The sequence below is a fragment of the Lepidochelys kempii genome, chromosome 1, assembly GCF_965140265.1.
Source record: "Lepidochelys kempii isolate rLepKem1 chromosome 1, rLepKem1.hap2, whole genome shotgun sequence".
In the NCBI taxonomy this organism is placed as follows: domain Eukaryota; kingdom Metazoa; phylum Chordata; order Testudines; family Cheloniidae; genus Lepidochelys; species Lepidochelys kempii.
Window position 1 is genome coordinate 155,638,375 of NC_133256.1, and position 17,750 is coordinate 155,656,124.

The 17,750-nt window shown below is 39.3% G+C and overlaps 1 protein-coding gene across 2 annotated transcripts in view; it reads right to left on the reverse strand.

Moving 5' to 3' along the window:
* Positions 1–12,031: 12,031 nt before the first annotated feature.
* Positions 12,032–17,750, reverse strand: part of AGPAT3 (1-acylglycerol-3-phosphate O-acyltransferase 3) — a 131,970-nt gene continuing 126,251 nt past the window's right edge. For both annotated transcript variants that reach the window (XM_073359240.1, XM_073359250.1), the window contains 2 exons: positions 16,146–16,344; positions 12,032–15,445 (listed from right to left, as the gene is read on the reverse strand). In XM_073359240.1, coding sequence (XP_073215341.1) covers positions 15,357–15,445; positions 16,146–16,344 — 288 coding nt within the window. In that variant the 3' untranslated portion in view covers positions 12,032–15,356. The remainder of the gene's footprint in view (positions 15,446–16,145; positions 16,345–17,750) is intronic.

Genomic DNA, 17,750 nt, shown 5'->3' on the forward strand with positions numbered 1-17,750 from the left:
AGGCATTTTCAATACTAAGATTAATTTTGGGGAGTGCATATAATCCTAGTGGTGGGAACGCACACTTTATCACTGAAATAACTGACATTACTTCTGTAGCAGGGTGCTGGTGCAAAAGCACCTAATTAGCCCCTGCCCTGTCAGCTACAATCAAGGGAAGCAGATTGGAGCTGATGGAAAAGGCCTGATGCCGGCTTGAGGATTGGCAACACCTGCTGGCCTGACAAAGCCATGAGTTATAAAGGCTGGGAGGGAGCCAGAAGGCTGGGGGCAGCAAGGGAGAAGTCAGTCAGTCAGTCAGTCAGTCAGTCAGTCAGTCAGTCAGTCAGGGAGGGAGGGAGGGAGCTGGAGGCCTCCTAGCTGAAGGCTGACTCTGCCTGTAAAGCTTGTATATAGATGGACACGAGGGGTGGGACAACCTTAAATAAATAAAGACATGGGTGCTGCACAACCCTGAAGCCTCTTTGAACCTTCTTGAGGAGAACAAGCGGGCTCCAGCAAGAGGGGTGGGTCATAAACTCTGTACAACTTCCAACAGAGCTGATGGGCCAATGGTACAAGGAGGAGATTGGAACGTGACAAATCTCCGTGTTCTAGGTGAAAATCTCAGGTCTTTGCAAACCAGCCATTATCTCCACTGAAGGCTACTGAACAAGTGGATATGTGGAGATGGAAGCATACCACAGAACATGACTACACGTTTCTCCACAGTTCATGCCTCCTAGTCCAGATTAGATTTTTTTTTAATATCTAAGGTGCCAGCTCCTGCATGTCTGAAGGTGAAAGTCAATAATAATATTACAGCACACAAGCATAGCAATAATTACCTTAATTCTAAAAAAATGGCAAGGACAGTCTTCGTTGTGACAATTACCACCCCAATCTGTCGAACACAAATTATAAAAATCTGACATAGATTCTTGCTTCACACTTAAACAACCGTACTCCATCGAACATTCATGTGAAGCAGGTGGACTTTATTCATGGCAGATTAGCGGCAGACAATGCTCGAAAGATTAAACCACTAAAACCGCCAGGCACAAACAACGGACACTCCAGCTGCTATCCTGTTGTTAGGGCTGAAAAGTCCTTTGATCAAGTGGAATTGCCAGACCTACAAGCAATCCTGAGAAAATTAGGATTTGGCCCTACATTTTTGACCCAGATTGTATTATTTATAAATCACCACTTGCTTCTGTTCTGACAAATGGTGTTATTTCCTCCACTTCTTACTTAAATAGAGGAACAGATCAGGAATGCTCGCTATCACGTCTATGTTTTGATATAAACAGGGAACCGCTAGCAGCATGTCAGAAAAACACCTTCCATTTGAAGGAATTACCATCCAGAATAAAGAGTAGAGAATTAGTATTCTGCTCACTCTCAAAATCCAGACATTTCGATTCTTGCTGCTACCATCTGCAGTAAACTATTTCAATGAGTTATCAGAAATTTGGATAAACTGGAACAAATCTCAAGGGATGGATATTTCTCGTAGACCAAATCCATCTCAAATACAATCAATCATTCTCCTTTCATTCATGCAAAGAGAGAACCTATTTAGGCATCAGGATATGTTTTAATTTATCAAAGATAGTATCTGCAAATGTGGATGTCATACTCAAAAAAGTGATAGAAGACAGGAAAAAATGGTGTTTACTACCACTGTCTATTGGGAAGGATAAAAGCTCTTAAAATGAATATAGGACCAAGATTAATGTATATGTTGAGCTTAATTCGACTTGAATTTTCTGCTTCAACTTTCATACAAATAAACAGAGGTGTACAACAATTTTTATGGAATACAAAGACACCAAGGATATCCCACAAGATACTTAAGAAATCATGGCCAAATAAGGGTTGGGGTAAGATTACCTGATTTGTATTTCTATCATCTTTCTTTTCATTTAAGACATTTAATAAGATGGCTCTATCCCACCAACTCTTCCCAAGGCCCAGTGAGCCTTGAGATTGAAGGCAAATTAGTTAACGCCTTTGGCTCTCTCTCTCTGCACTTCCATTTTGAAGATGGTTACCTACACATGTAAGGAAAAACACTATTTACCATTACCATTTCTAATCGCAACAACTCTCCTTCCATGCCAATCTGGAATAATCCACCATTTAAATTTGCTACAAGCTGGAAATTCATATCCATGTGGCTAACAAAGGGCATGTTAACCATAAAAGATATTATTGGACAACTTTAGCTTCCTTCACATATCTTCGTGATAAATACCAGTTACCAACAGAGCAAGGTCCAATAAGCTGCCACTCAAATTTATGAAAGAGCTGGAGAATTGTTGGCAGGCCCCACTTGAAAAGGTATGCTAGCCAAAAACATTTTGTGGATAACACACATGAATGGCTGAACTCCTTGATTTCTCCTACTGATTATACCACAAAAGAAAAATGAGAAGAGCTAAACGTCTCCATTTTCCTCTGACTGCTGGGTTAATATCTAGCACAATATATGCAGAAAAGCCAGTTATCTGTTTTCACATTTCTTTCAGAACAAAATTCTAAATAGATATTATTGGACTCCTGAGTGACTGCATGAAGCTGGACTTGCACGCATAATAAACATTAGAGATGTGACAGCTCCAATACAAACCTGTCTCATAATAGTCTTTGTATATCAAAGCATATCCACATTTTGGAAGGAAACATGTGGCACTCTCTCTTAGGTGACCGGGGTAAGAGGTTTTCCCTATGTCAAGCCTCTCTGTTTTCGGTATTCTAGAGGATCATCCCTGTTCAAGCAATGCCAGGAAATGGATTGCCAATAGTCATTTGACAGCCCTGGAAATCTGCTGTTCCCTCCACATTCTTTGATTTGGCTAACTGAGTTAACCAACACCCCCTCATGGAAAAGCTGACAATCTATAGAGGCACAGGATCCAGCTAAGACACTTGGTCTTTCCCGAGAGCGTTACTGACTAACTCCAGATAGATTGGGCTTTTCATGCTTCTCTTTTTTGGCACAGGGAGCAGAGGGTTGGTTAGGGAATAATTTCTTAATGTTCAGGAGTATTTATCCATGAATATTTCATACTTGTTATGGTTAAATCCATGCTCCTGCTGTATTTTTTTTTTGTCACTGTATTTAAAATACGTCTGTATGGGTACGTTAACTTCTGAAAAATAAAATTTAAAAAATCCTTTTTATTTTTGCTTAGCTCGTTGTGGTACTTCATTGAGGTACAAGTATGTGAAGCAAGCCTGCAGTGATCAGCACTATGTGATTTGGAAATATTCCTCAACATGCCTGAATCAGGCAGAGATCTGATCTCAATTTACAGACAGAAAACTGACTCATCTCTGGAGATAAGGCCATGAGAGAATCAGACACAATGGATGGTGACTAAAAGTAATACATTGCTGGGTTCCCATACCCAGTATAAAATAGCTAATGGGCTAAACATTTACATATTTATACACACTCTTCCCGCCACCCATGTGTGGGGCTGATATCCATGTGCTAAATGGCATTTATTTATTTCAACTCGAGCTATCAGGACATTTTTTGATTAAAATCTTTTGGGGGGGGGGCAGGGAAGGGTTCAGACAATGCCAATGCATCAAAACTGCTCACAAGAAAGGGTTGGTTTCGACCAATTTCTCATTTACAAATATTTTTAACAGACGTTTCCAAATTCTGAAAATGAAAAATTCCAGTTTTGATTTGAAATGTTATATTTAGAAATATAAGCTAATAATAGTCAAGCCCAAAATAGAAAACATTCAAGACTGACTTTTTATCCTAATTAAGCACAGGAAACATACTGTAAATTTCATTTTTTTCCCTCCTCGATGAGAAAACTGTTTCCTGCCCGGCTCTACTTTTGACCCTCTCACCCGCTCTCTGCTCAGTGATCCATCTGCATGGGGACTTACCCTACATTCTACATTTCTTCAGTACTTTGATACACTGTACATTAAAACAAAAACACAATCTACCAGAGAAATGGTCCCTATGTCCCTAATCTTCCCAAATTAGTTTGAGGTGTTATACAGGAATATTCAGTTCTGGACCAGTGGCAGGTTTAAGTGCAGTGTTTGTGAACCATATGGCTTGAAACAGGGGCCTTTTTAGCTTCTGAAAGTAGAGAATCCTGGCTTTCAAATCGATACAGCACTTGATTTTTCTAATCCCTAGAAGGTCCCAACATGCTGGAATTTAATAGTCACATTATTATTATTTATGGAAAAAGCTATTTTGGGTATTTTTAGAAGTTTCTAATCTATTGTTCCCCCCTCCTCCCCCAAGCCTTGTACAGCAGGACTCAAACGAATTAAGGCCTCAATTCAGAAAAGTATCCCCATTCGGGACAGCACTTAAGCATGTATTTACGCATGACTTCAACTAGACTTAAACATGTGATTATTTTTAAGCATGCATCAATGCTTTACCAAATTGAAGCCTAAGGCATATGGACTCCACAAGCAGAAGATATTAAAAATACTACCTCTCAAAAACAAATTCTTCAACCAGTACCAAAACAATTTTTGTAACTCCTGCGGCATATAGAGAATACATAGTGTTGTGGTGGGGTCAGGAAGGTTTTGCTTTGCTTGTCCTCAAGATGAGCTGCAAAGCTTGCACACTGCTTCATCACTCATGGGTAAAGCAGCCATCCCAAATTAACACCAAGAAACAAAATTAACCATTAATATGTTTTTTTCTGAGTTGTTCATTAACTTCAGTTGCACCTCTTCCCCCATGCTTGTTTGAAATATAAAGAATGAATTGCCACTGGGTTTGTTGCTGGTGGAAACATCAACTCTTCATGTCCTTTTCCGAGTAGAACATTTCAGAATTATTCATATATGTAAAGTATAAGTCTCCATGCTGCTCTGAAGTTACTGGGTTAATTTAGTGTAGCTTCTAACTGAAGTCCTTTGTAAAACAGTGTAGTGCCTAGGTCTTATCTGTGACAAGTAAGTATTATGGAGTCGCCGGGTAATGACTTCACAGTCATAGAGTTTAAGGCCATAAGGGACCTCCAAATCATTTGTGTCTGATCTGCATGTCACAAGCCACCAACACCCACAGAGTAAACCCAACAACCAATTGTTGCATTCTAAGAAGGGGCATGAACTCCTGCGATTTCTCTAAAAATAGGTGGCCAAGTTATCTAAAATTTCAGTTAGTTTTTATGTTCTTTGAATTTTGTATGTAGTTTTTGTTTTTCTCTTCAGAAGTTTTTAGTAAGAAGTCTTTGAATTTGGGCTTTAACTGAAACATACCCTTGGAAGTCCTAAATTTCATTGATAGCTCTTAAAAAAAAATAGTTTCTACACAAAACTTGGCAGAAGGGTGAACCTGAGTTACCTGGTGCACCACAGAGATTTTTAAAAAACTGGATATAGGATTACTTTCAGCTGTTATTTACATTATACTTTTATGTCATGTACCAAAACTTCATTGGATGGGGCCTCATTGGATAGGGGCCAGGAGCACATAAGATCTTTTGATGAAGCTTCTCTATCAGGAACTGCATTCTTCTGATGGATTTTATCTTACAATGGAGAAGATACTTAAGGGCTCATGCACTGCTGATAGCACATAACAGCATTATCGTCTGTCAGTAGTTGCACATCTACCTCCAATGCCCAGAGAAATCCACTCTCCTCCCAACTTCCCATCCCCACATAATTCAAAAATAAATCTAGGAAATTACTGCACAAAAAATGTAGTGTTTTTGGAGACAACATTCCTGACACAAATCCACAAGAACCAAGAAATGCAAAGTTAAGCCATCTACCTATACAAGTCTTCTACTCGTACCCTGCTGGAACACACCTTACCATCACCACAACTACTGTACAGCACACACCATGCACTGCAACTTTAACTCTGTCCCCTCAACCCACCCTTCTGCATACACCCTTTCACCAGATTGCTCCCCGCACCGCCACTTGTAGGTGTGGCTGTTTGGTACAATAGCTGGTTGTGTTGGGAGAGGGTAATCTGGCAAAGGGATTTTTGCAGAAGGGCAGTTAAAGGGGATGAGGCATCCCTAGAAAGGGCAGAATTAAAGGTGTGGTGCACAATCTGTGTGCACATGGTGCATGGTAGCTATGGGAATAGCAAGATGTATGCTTGCAGGTGGCAGAGTAGAGGATGTTTACCGTTGGATGGCCTAACTTTTTCATTTCCTGACTGTTGTGCATTTGTGTCGGGTATGCTGTGTGAGTAGCAACTCTATTTATGTCACAACTTTTTTAATATTAATATTTTATTGTGATGGACTGCTGAAAACAACCACTTTTTTCATCTTAAGGATAAAAAAAATTCTCTTCTGAGATAAAACATTTTATTCTAAGTGTCAGATCAAAATCAGCCTTTAAAGCTGAATTGTGAAACAGAGGGGTTTTAATGGAAATGTTAAGATAAGAAAAGTTATAGCAATGCAACCTACAAGGAACAAACAAGCAGGTTTTGCTGGTATGCTAACAGTAGAATCCATCTTTTCTGCGTAAAAGCATTGCCTGGACAATCAAAAACAATTTTACTTTTGCATTATTTTAAGATTTCAGTGAAAAATGGAAATCTGAAAGATGTCAGATTTTAAAAATTGATTTAATCTAAAATGTCTATCCATACAGTCAGTTCATAAGCTTCCATCTCCAGAATCACAGTCTTCTACATCTATAGCTCTGCATTTACTTTTGAAGATTCTTAATGAAATGTTTTTCTCAGATGTTTTTGTTCATAGAATATCAGGGTTGGAAGGGACCTCAGGAGGTCAGCTAGTCCAACCCCTTGCTCAAAGCAGGACCAATCCCCAACTAAATCATCCCAGCCAGGCCTTTGTCAAGCCTGACCTTAAAAACCTCAAAGGAAAGAGATTCCACCACCTCCCTAGGTAACCCATTCCAGTGCTTCACCACCCTCCTGGTGAAAAAGTTTTTTCCTAATATCCAACCTAACCCCCCCCCCCACTGCAACTTGAGACCATTGCTCCTCGTTCTGTCATCTGCTACCACTAAGAACAGTCTAGATCCATCCTCTTTGGAACCCCCTTTCAGGTAGTTGAAAGCAGCTATCAAATCCCCCCTCATTCTTCTCTTCTGCAGACTAGAATCATAGAAGAATCATAGAAGGTTAGGGTTGGAAGGGACCTCAGGAGGTCATCTAGTCCAACCCCCTGCTTGATGCAGGACCATTTTTGCTCCAGATCCCTAAATGGCCCCCTCAAGGATTGAACTCACAACCCTGGGTTTAGCAGGCCAATGCTCAAACCACTGAGCTATCCCTTCCCCCAAACAATCCCAGTTCCCTCAGCCTCTCCTCATAAGTCATGTGTTCTAATCCCCTAATAATTTTTGTTGCCCTCCGCTGGACGCTTTCAAATTTTTCCACATCTTTCTTGTAGTGTGGGACACAAAACTGGACACAGTACTCCAGATGAGGCCTCACCAATGTCGTATAGAGGGGAACGATCACATCCCTCGATCTGCTGGCAATGCCCCTACTTATACAGCCCAAAATGCCGTTACCCTTCTTGGCAACAAGGACACACTGTTGACTCATATCCAGCTTCTCATCCACTACAACCCCACGACCTTTTCTGCAGGACTGCTGCCTAGCCATTCGGTCCCTAGTCTGTAGCAGTGCATGGGATTATTCCGTCCTAAGTGCAGGACTCTGCACTTGTCCTTGTTGAACCTCATCAGATTTCTTTTGGCCCAATCCAGTCTTGGTCCCTCTGTATCCTATCCCTACCCTCCAGCATATCTACCACTCCTCCCAGTTTAGTGTCATCTGCAAACTTGCTGAGGGTGCAATCCACACCATCCTCCAGATCATTAATGAAGTTATCAAACAAAATCGGCCCCAGGACTGACCCTTGGGGCACTCCGCTTGATACCGGCTGCCAACTAGACATGGAGCCATTAATCACTACCCGTTGAACCCAACGATCTAGTCAGCTTTCTATCTACCTTGTAGTCCATTCATCCAGCCCATACTTCTTTAACTTGCTGTTTGCTTGTTTGTTTGCCTGTTTGTTTCTTATTTTTGAGGGAATGGGGAAGGATAATAAATATTATACACTATGTTCCTATAAATGCTACAATATATGCAATCCCCTCAGTTCTTAGTCACACTCTTAATATAGTGAATGGAAATGGATTTAGGTTTATTGATTACACCTAAAGTCCCAATCCTGCACAGTGATCTGCAGGTGGGTGAATCCCCACTGCAGACAATGGGGCTCTGCAAAAGAGCAAGAGTCCATCTGCATGGATCAATTTGCAGGACGAGTCTAAGAGTGTAAACAGAAAACTGACATACAAAGAATAAAAACTAACAGCCCTTTGTGGATGCTTAGTTGGGCAAATCAGAATGGCAAATATGAAAACAATGTAGGTCTTTCATTTACATATTGACTACCTAGGCAGTAACATAGCTGAAAATAAATGTTAGGTAGCTGTCCCTTTTCAATAAGTGCAATTCAAAAAATTCTATTCAAACTAATGTTATACACACACATTCACTTACAACAATCAAAGTAAGTGACTACAAGTATAAATGAGATTCTAATACAGTATATACTAATACTTACACAGAGCCAAAGCTATTTTATTTTAAAACAAGATGTTTCTTTTGCATTAATCATTTTTTGAAAGCTCAGTAAAAACAGCCATCAACTATTTATGCAAATGTAAGAGAAAACGGACAAGTAATATTTGCATAGCACTGTACATCTGTGTACTAATTTGGGACACAGTTTTTCAGAAACTACGATAGGTGAGATTATTTTGCTACTTGCTTTTTACAGATCTTTTCTGAACTGCATATAATTTTGTGTAGGAAATAACTGTAGAAATGTACAAAAATATATATACACATGCACAGTAAATTTGTACCCTGTATACAGTTTTATTATTTGGTTGATTTGGCTAATAATATCTGGTAGTTAACAAAAACAACAAAATCACAAGTTTGCAACAATCATTTAGGTTAATGATGTTTAGTTTTCTCAAAGAGAAAATTATTCATTAAAGCTACCATACTTGCTGGTGATCTTTATGGTTCAGTAACATGCCAGTTTATGGTAGCTTCCTGGCTTTCAGGCAAGTAGCATTTGATTGTCACAACTCACAGTTTTGAGACAGCAGAAGCAATGAATGTATTGGGTACATTTTGCCTGTGTAATAAATGATAGCTCTGTAACACAATCTAGTGGTTTTAAAAACATTTCATTCACAATAAATATTAGACACCCAAATTAACCATTAGTTTCAAAAGAAAGTTGAAAGTTAAAAATACCCTTCCTTAACAAAAGTATTATGCCTTGAAAAAAAACAATAGATGAAACAAGAGTTTTATAAGATTCAAAAGTACGTAGAGACCTCCTCCGAAAGGGACACTGTTAACCTGGATTTTCTGAAATTATTTTTTTAAAATTCCAGTTTCTGACAGAGCCCCCTTTAAATGGTATGTCCTGATTTTTTAAAATATTTCCTTTAAAAATGTTAAAAAGCTTTTTCCACTACCTTACTGATGTTTATAAAGATCTCTTCAAGCAAGAGGAAACTGACTATATACAAGGTGCTCTCCAACAGTTCGTGTACACAAACTAAACATTTTTTTTTCTCCACCGTCTTTCAGATTGTTCATAAAACTGAAGTGTTACTTGTAACTATTGTAGGTACAAAATTTTCAAATATGTGTAATTTTTAAGTTGTGTTCCTTAAATTTGAAAGCACAGAGGTTAATGAGAAGAGAATTGTGAAATATTTAGTTTATGGATGCTAATCCAGTATCTTGCCAGAGTTCTTTAAAATAGAGAATATTTTCATTACATCTTTCGAGCAGCTGGCAAAAATTTCACATGATCTATCACATTCAGACATTCTGAAAATGTTCCCAAAATATGGTAGCAATCCTGTGAAGATACTGGTGCAAAAGATTGTTGAGGAACTCAGGTAGATACTGTCCTGCCACTTCTTCCCTCTCCAGGTGGAACCTAGTCTTACGGGGAAGCTCCTGACTACCCTAGGAGGGTAGATTTTTCTCTGGGACAAATGCCAATCCCAGTCCTAGTGTATCCAGAGTAATTCCACTGATTGCAAGAATTATTTCACTTTTGTACTGGCATAATGGTTGCCCTTTGTGTGCATGCTTAACTGTGTGGTTTCCAAACTTTCTGGCAATTATTTAGTTTCCCAGATCAAGATGTCAGCTGTACCAGCCAGTGCCCTTCATCCTTTCAGCTATGTTTACTCTAACCTGCAATGTGGTCTTTATCAGCTTCAGAACCCAGTATTATACAAGCTTTATATAATATTTGGGTTTGGAGCAGCCCAAGCGCCATCATGGGTTAGAGAACACACAGATGAATTAGAAGTGAGCAATTGTAGCACTCTGTGCTTGAGTACAGATTCAGCAATAAAGATCAAGAGGATGAGCCTATATTAATAGCCACAAATCAGAACAGGTAAACATAACAGCTGTTTTGGGACCAGTGGCTTAACTCTTAGCAGCACTAATGCGTGCACATCTCGGGGAGTCCATATCCCCTAAATGATAAGCACTGTTTTCAAGGAAAGTCCATGAACATACTTCCATATTCAAGTTGACCTACTACATATGAATGATACTTAGCTGGGCTATACCTGTTCATTTTGGCTGTGGAGATGTTTGATGAATGCCTCTGGCTAATTGGCACCAAAGGACGTGGAAATTTTATTATGCCTTTTGCAACACTCTGAAGCATTCTGCCTAGTTTGAGCTGGGTATGAAAATCAACATTCCCTTAATCAAAGGTGCATACAGCCAGGACAGACGTCTTTTTTGAGTATTCCCAGGCAGAAAGTGCACCTCCATCAACTAAAAACATAATCACATTAATCAACTATTGGTTAACTACACATACACCCAATGTTAATGATGTCATTGTACTAACTCCCTCATGTTGGTCTGGTCCATTTCAGAGGGCTCAGGTCCCAGGTAATGATGTACTTATGCCAACAGTATGAGACATGCCTTCTGTAGAAAGTCTCTACTTTGTACCAGTGAAGGCATGTTATCAACAGACTTAGACTTGATAATATGCCAGTTCATACTTATTGAACATACCAAAACAATACTGACTGACAGGAAGACAAAATCCATGGACACTTGTAGTAACTTCTATTAGAAGATATGCTGTATTGGAAAAGATGTTTTAGAAAGCCCCTGAGCTCCACCTGCGGCGTCAGAAGAGAACAGTCTGCAGACGCTACATTGCAAGTAGACGGTGGTAAATGAAGTCAAGATGAATACCACAGAGGTGAATATAACAAAGCTCCAGAGAAAAGATGTGCGCTTTTTCCATGAATGCTAGGCAACCAGGACAAGGGACATAATCCTCAGTATTGGTCAGCAATTAAGTGTACAGAGCCCTTCAAAGTAGTTTAAAGCAGAACAAAGGACATTGCCTATGTTCTTTGTGCCCGAGAGAAACACATCACCCGGTGGGACACAAAGTCAATAGCAAAACACATTCTGACAGTCAGCTCATGGTTGGCAAGAGACCTATATGAGCCAAAGCCTGTAAATGCTAATTAGTATACCACAGGAAGTCCTCCTTCAGCAACAAATGTTTATGTTTTTATGACTGATGGGATGCAATGGTGCCAGCAACCGGCAAGAGCTCTCCCACCATATTCTTCACAAGGCTCCTGAATTGGGTCGCACGATGCTATTATGGTATTGCACATGGGAATTTGACGGGGTATGACTTCTTCCTCCATGCCAGTGCTAGGGAGCTGCTAAGGTCCAGAATCTAAACTGGGTGCATATTCAGTCTGGGAAGCCATTTGTCTCCTGAATCAGGGTTGAGCTCCCCAGCAGTTGGCCTGTGAAAGATCCACTGAGACCTCAGGTCCACAACTGGAGAACTTGAATTTTAATCCAAAAGATCAAACAATTAAAGCCTTGAAAGATGGGTGGAGTGAAAGGGGAAATGCTTCCAGATTCTTAAAAGACTTACTGAAATTGTGGAGATCATGGGTGAAAATCAAAGACCAAAAAAAATTGATATATTTTTGTTTATTATTGCTCTCAGAGGGCTTGGTAGTCAATTATACAAGCTATTTTCTATTAAACCAGAAGAAAATAGTGTAAAATATAAAATCTATGCTCACTGTTCCAATCCAAGCCACTTGCTCATCTTCATTAGAGACATTTACTGCAGCTATTTCCAATCATGTTAATTTATACATACTCTGTGTATATATATATATATATATAATATATATATATATATATATATATATAATTATATATTAAAAAAAAAAACCTATCTGAAGAGACAAAAGTTCCAAATGAAAATATTCTTGCACTATTTGTGCAGTGTACTGTGCACTGTTGTACAATTCAGTTTTCCAAATTGTTACCAATATGTCTGCTTAGAATAGTAAAAATTAAGCAAATGATAATATATTTACTACACTTTCAAAACAGAGCACGACCAATATGTTATGATAAGAAAAGAAAATACATTGAACATGTGCTTATTCTCCCCTTGATGTACATGCACTAATCCCATTAACTCTAATTAGGAGTTGCATGCACTAAGAGGAGACAAGACCTCTATAAAAAGAAGGGATTTTTAATCTTTTCCTCTGCCTAGTGCCCAACCCCTCCCTCCCACCACTAAGAAAAGGGAAATATTTGTTAAAATCTGGCAGTGTCTACCAGTACCAAGGCCCCTGCTCACAGGTAACTGTAAAGTATAACCAGTGGTCTTCCTGCTTTGCTCTTGTTACCAAAGCAAGTGCAATTTAAATATGTTGAACATCATCTTCAGAAAGCAAGTATACAGCATCTGTTAAGTCTTCCTAACAAGCAAGAGTTATAGCCATTACCCAAATAAAAATAAAAAAATAGCAAGCCCACCTGTTTTGCTCCTCTGGTTAGAAAACATCAAAGAAAACCAGGGATTTTGCTTTATCAGCATTCAGAATTCTAACTGTTTAAAAAGAGTGCAAAAAATGTCTGGTAAGAAAACATACAATCATGGCCGTATTCTGCCCCTCCGAAGCCAGTGTTCAACTTTCACTGAAGTTAAGAATTGTGCACCCTTTTTTCCCTTAGGAAGCATGCCATACTAACACAGGGGCTGAGAGCGCAATGCTTAACTGGGGATGGATCTAACAAAAGACATGGATACCGTGAGACAATCTGAAAATTCTCTCATTAAAAAATACCCCAAATGAACAGTCAGGTACATGAGAAAGTAATGATGAACAACCCAAAATGCAGCATTTCAGTAAGCTATTAAACGATTCTAAAACTTGAAGTTAAAAAGAAAATCCTTATGGGCAAATATCTGTGGGGGAAGAGGTTAGCGGGAGTATGAAAAGAAGGTAAAATATTACACTTTTACCTTTGGCTACCACAGCAAAGAAAAAATAAATCAGTGTTTTAACGAGATCCGGCCTTCACAGAACTGAAATAAATATTCAAACAGAGTTTGGGTTAAGATGAGAGGATGACCGTTAACACAACATCATTTTAACCTTTAGGGTCAAATTCTGCCCTCAGTTATACTTGGGCAACACATTCCACTGCCTACTCTGGAGTGTAGCCGAGTGCAGAATTTGGCCTTTAAACTTGAAGATATAAGTAGTTTCCGCATATTTATGAATACCCATCTACACACACATACAAGAGCACTCTGCACAGCCTTACAATGTGCATTTGGAAAGAGACTGGCACAGCCAAGGTTCCGATGTCCAGTTTTCAACAATAAGCCCAAAGGCTAAGTGATCAGCATTGTAGATATTAAAACCCCCTGAAGATACCTCTACACCCATCTAGTGTTTCCACCTCTAACAACATGGCTCATCTAGCGATATATCTCATATCAGTGTCCTAACATAGCCAGCTAAGAAAAGCAGCACAGACCACTGTACAGCCGGAACATGCAGGGTGGAATCCTGGCTCCACTGAAGTCAATGGGAAAACTTCTATTGACTTCAGTGAGGCCAGGATTTGACCCCTAAACATTAGAGCAGTGATATCAGGCGGTCTCCTGCGGCTCTTTGCAGCACATGATATTAAAACACTGTGTGATTTAGTTAGTAACCAATCAGGATGCTTTTACTATGCCATTAACCAACTGTAGTTGATAAAATAATACTTGGTCAATCATTTTGCTGTGAGAATAATACATACACATACAAACACACACACTAAATATTTCGCCTGTCATATTGTTTCAATATGAATATATAGTACTATAGTAAATGAAACCATGAATTCGCACTACTGTGACTCTTTTGGGTAATGTTGATTGCTAATCTGACTCCTGAAGCACCGAGTATCACTGCACTAGAGACACTAATTGCACCCTTTCTTTTTAGTGTTGCTGCAGATAAAGAAAAATCCTTTCCAGGACTGCTGTGCTGGTTTATGCTGATTTTCTCAGTAGACTGCTGCAGGGGACAACCAGTGGAGTGGGACTTCAGTGATGAGAAACATTAACAGATATAAGGAAGAAACGTCAGTACAACTGAGTAAATAGCCTTCTTTACATTGGACCAAATCTCAGGGCTTACTATTCACTTAAAAAAAGCAAAGCAAAACGGATCCAAGGCATGTTAAGTACAAAACAGGGCAATCAGTGCTCAAACCACCAAAGTGGTGTGTTGAGCTTTAACTGAGCATTGACCAACAGGTAGGGGTGGAAGCCTTTAAACTGTGAATCTGATGTACAGTATGTGCTTATCAATAAGGTACCACTTCCATCAAAATTCCATTATCCATTTTCTTGTGGTACAGAAATTCTACGATGTTGCCTGAAAATAAAAAGTGCCTGCAATAAAATGTACACAAATGGGATTTTGTCTGTAGTCATGATAAAATGGCCTTTCCAAATGGCTTTCACCCAAGAAACTACTGTCAGTGAATTTAAAATGGGTTGTGTTTCCTGGAGCACACTCAGCACGGATGCTGGGAAAAACCAATATTAAATTGACTTTAGCAAGAGGAAACATTCAATGGCTCCTGTTGCAAAGTGAGTTTCAGATTCTTGAAGGATAAACCAGTGTGACTGGTCATCTGCAGAAACAGCTCACTGTGTCCAATATTTCTCGGCCCCTCCACAAACAAAGCAAAAAGTTACCATTTTTTAGCCCAGATTTTCACCCCAAGTTTGAATACCATGGTCCTTAAACAGACAGAAAGCTGATGTTTTCTCTCCTCTTGATTCGTCCAATTTCTTCATTCTTGGCTCAAGTATTATTCATTAATATTAGTCATCAGTTAATAAGAAAAAGATAGTTTCTAAGTGTTTTTTAATGAAGTTAATTTGATACCATAGTCTGGTTATATGTGCTCTGCTTGCAGCTGTGAGTTATTCCTTTTTCTTGAATTCTTGGTTGCCATAGCTGGAGCCTTTTTCTATTTCGGTTACTCCTATCAGTCTACGAACTCCAAAGGAAGCTTTAAAATAGAATACAGAAATTGGAGGTGCATTACAACTGATATAATGATAAAATCCTGTCTCTGACTCTCTCTCTCTCTCTCAGACAGACACTCTTTGATGCTAGATGGGCCATGGGGATTGGATACAGAGGTCACAGACTGAGCAATCAGTAGTGACTCCGGGCCAGACACTGCCTCCAATCTGTGTATGCAGCTTCCATTGACTGACACTTTGGATCCAGTACATGTGCTAAATCATTAAACCATAGGGCAGTCCAGATTTTAAGAATCAATAAAAGTGTAACTAGTGCACATTTTTTAAAAGAAACTGTACTGATAGCTCTGGAAGCTGAAGTCTTCAGTTAACCACAGAACATACTCAGTCAGTATGGGGAACATCACTGCAAACTTCTTCACATTACCCAGCGAATATGCTTCACCCCTCATGACGGGGCTACTGTGTGAATATTAATTAGCACATTAAGTATAACTTAAGAAATAAGAGACTAACCTGTTTGAAATTAAGGCTTTTGAAATAATTGTTTTTCTATGCAAAAATGGAAACCTACGTAACTTGTCCTGAATTTTCATCCAAAATAACAACTTTCTGGAAGTATCATTAATAGTAATCATACGCAGAATTTATAACAGGTAATGGCCACTATTGTATCATATTGTGCTTTGGCATCATCTCCCTCTTCTCAATAATTTTCATTACCTGCTCCAACAAACCCCAGGAATGCAAGGATAAGAAGGGGTGATCCACTTGCAAAAATTCCAAAACCAAATGTGAAGAGAGGAGAGAGCAGGACAGTAGCCCAGAAGAGGAAGTTTAGCAGAGTCCATGGTCTTCTAGGAGGTTTAAACTGTTGGCCGGGAAATATGCCTTCCTGATTATACATCTCTTGTAAAGCATCCTGGGAGAGAGAGCGGTAGGGGGAAAAAAAGAATGTTCCTAATTCAGGAATGTTAGTTTTTGCATGAATAGTTCCCAGACTGTAGAATTCCATGATGCCATAAAGGCCCACATCTGTGGCAAGCATTATTAGAGTCTGTGAGAGGAATTTGTATTTTCTGTGGTCTGTCTGGCATTCTGTTATGCTGCAATAACCATCAGTTAATACTATAAACACACATTTTGAACATTATTTAAAAATAAACAAATGTAAACAAACAGAAATCAAATACTGTCAGTCTCTTTCCACCTCCCTACACGCCACCCCCAGCTGTCACTGTGTTCAGACTTCAGAGAAGCTTTAGCCCTGAGAACTACTCAGACACTTTCCAGTCCTGTGCTGGTTGCTTCTCTATTGCTCCTTCTTCCTGTTTTTATTACCAGAGAATCAGGAACCATCTATAGGAGGTGCAGCAGAAAAGTACTCCTTCTGGAGCTAACAGAGTGAGGCAAAGCACAAGCTGACCAGCAGGGTCCTTGCAACCTGAAGATACTGGGGCTTGATTCTTCACAGGAAGGCTCAATCCTGTAGCCAGAACCATAGAACTTCAGAAAGCAATACACCCTGAACTAAGGCTTTAGAAAAGTGTGGTACTGAGAAAAATCAGACAAATGATTACTGTGTCCACATTATTTTTCTCAGTTTAAGACAATGATTTATAAGCTGCATATAGAATGAAAAGTCATTTATTTAACCTATCGCTATTTTAGCCTCCATTGACTTTACCAAAAAAAGATGAGCTCAAGACATTCCCTCTTAATAATAAATCCTTTAGTACAAAGACAGCACTTTAGGAATTCCACAGTTACAGTGGCTTTTCTAAACCCACTGAGATCAATTTATGAAAAAAAAACCCCTCTAATAAAATTTGACTCCAGTGTTGAATGGCGGTACAGCCAACATCAGATCCTCGACTGGGGCAGCATTCTGTCCAAGTGAAGTGAAATGGTGTGCTATCTGCTTTCCCCGCTTAACTCTATACTTACTCGACAGCAAAGAGGGTGACACAAATGGAAAAGCAAAAACTAAAAATGTGCATCAACGCTCAGCTACCAAAGTGGGAAATTTCATGGGGTATTTTCATAATTTTCAAATGACTCTTAAGTCTGTTTGACACATCGACATCCAGGATACAAGAGGGGCGGACAACAACTAATATTCTTTGTGAACAATTCTCAGTCCCCTTGCCCCAACTGTTTTGAGTATTTTTAGGATCTACAATAAATACGGTTATAATGAACAAAAGTGAAACTTGGGAGAAGAACGCCAAGAACCTTATGAACAATTTGTTGCCTGCCTACAGGTTAAGTGAAGGTTTGGAAATATTGCAGTACAGGTCACCAAGGCAGAAAAAAATCTCAGAAGTG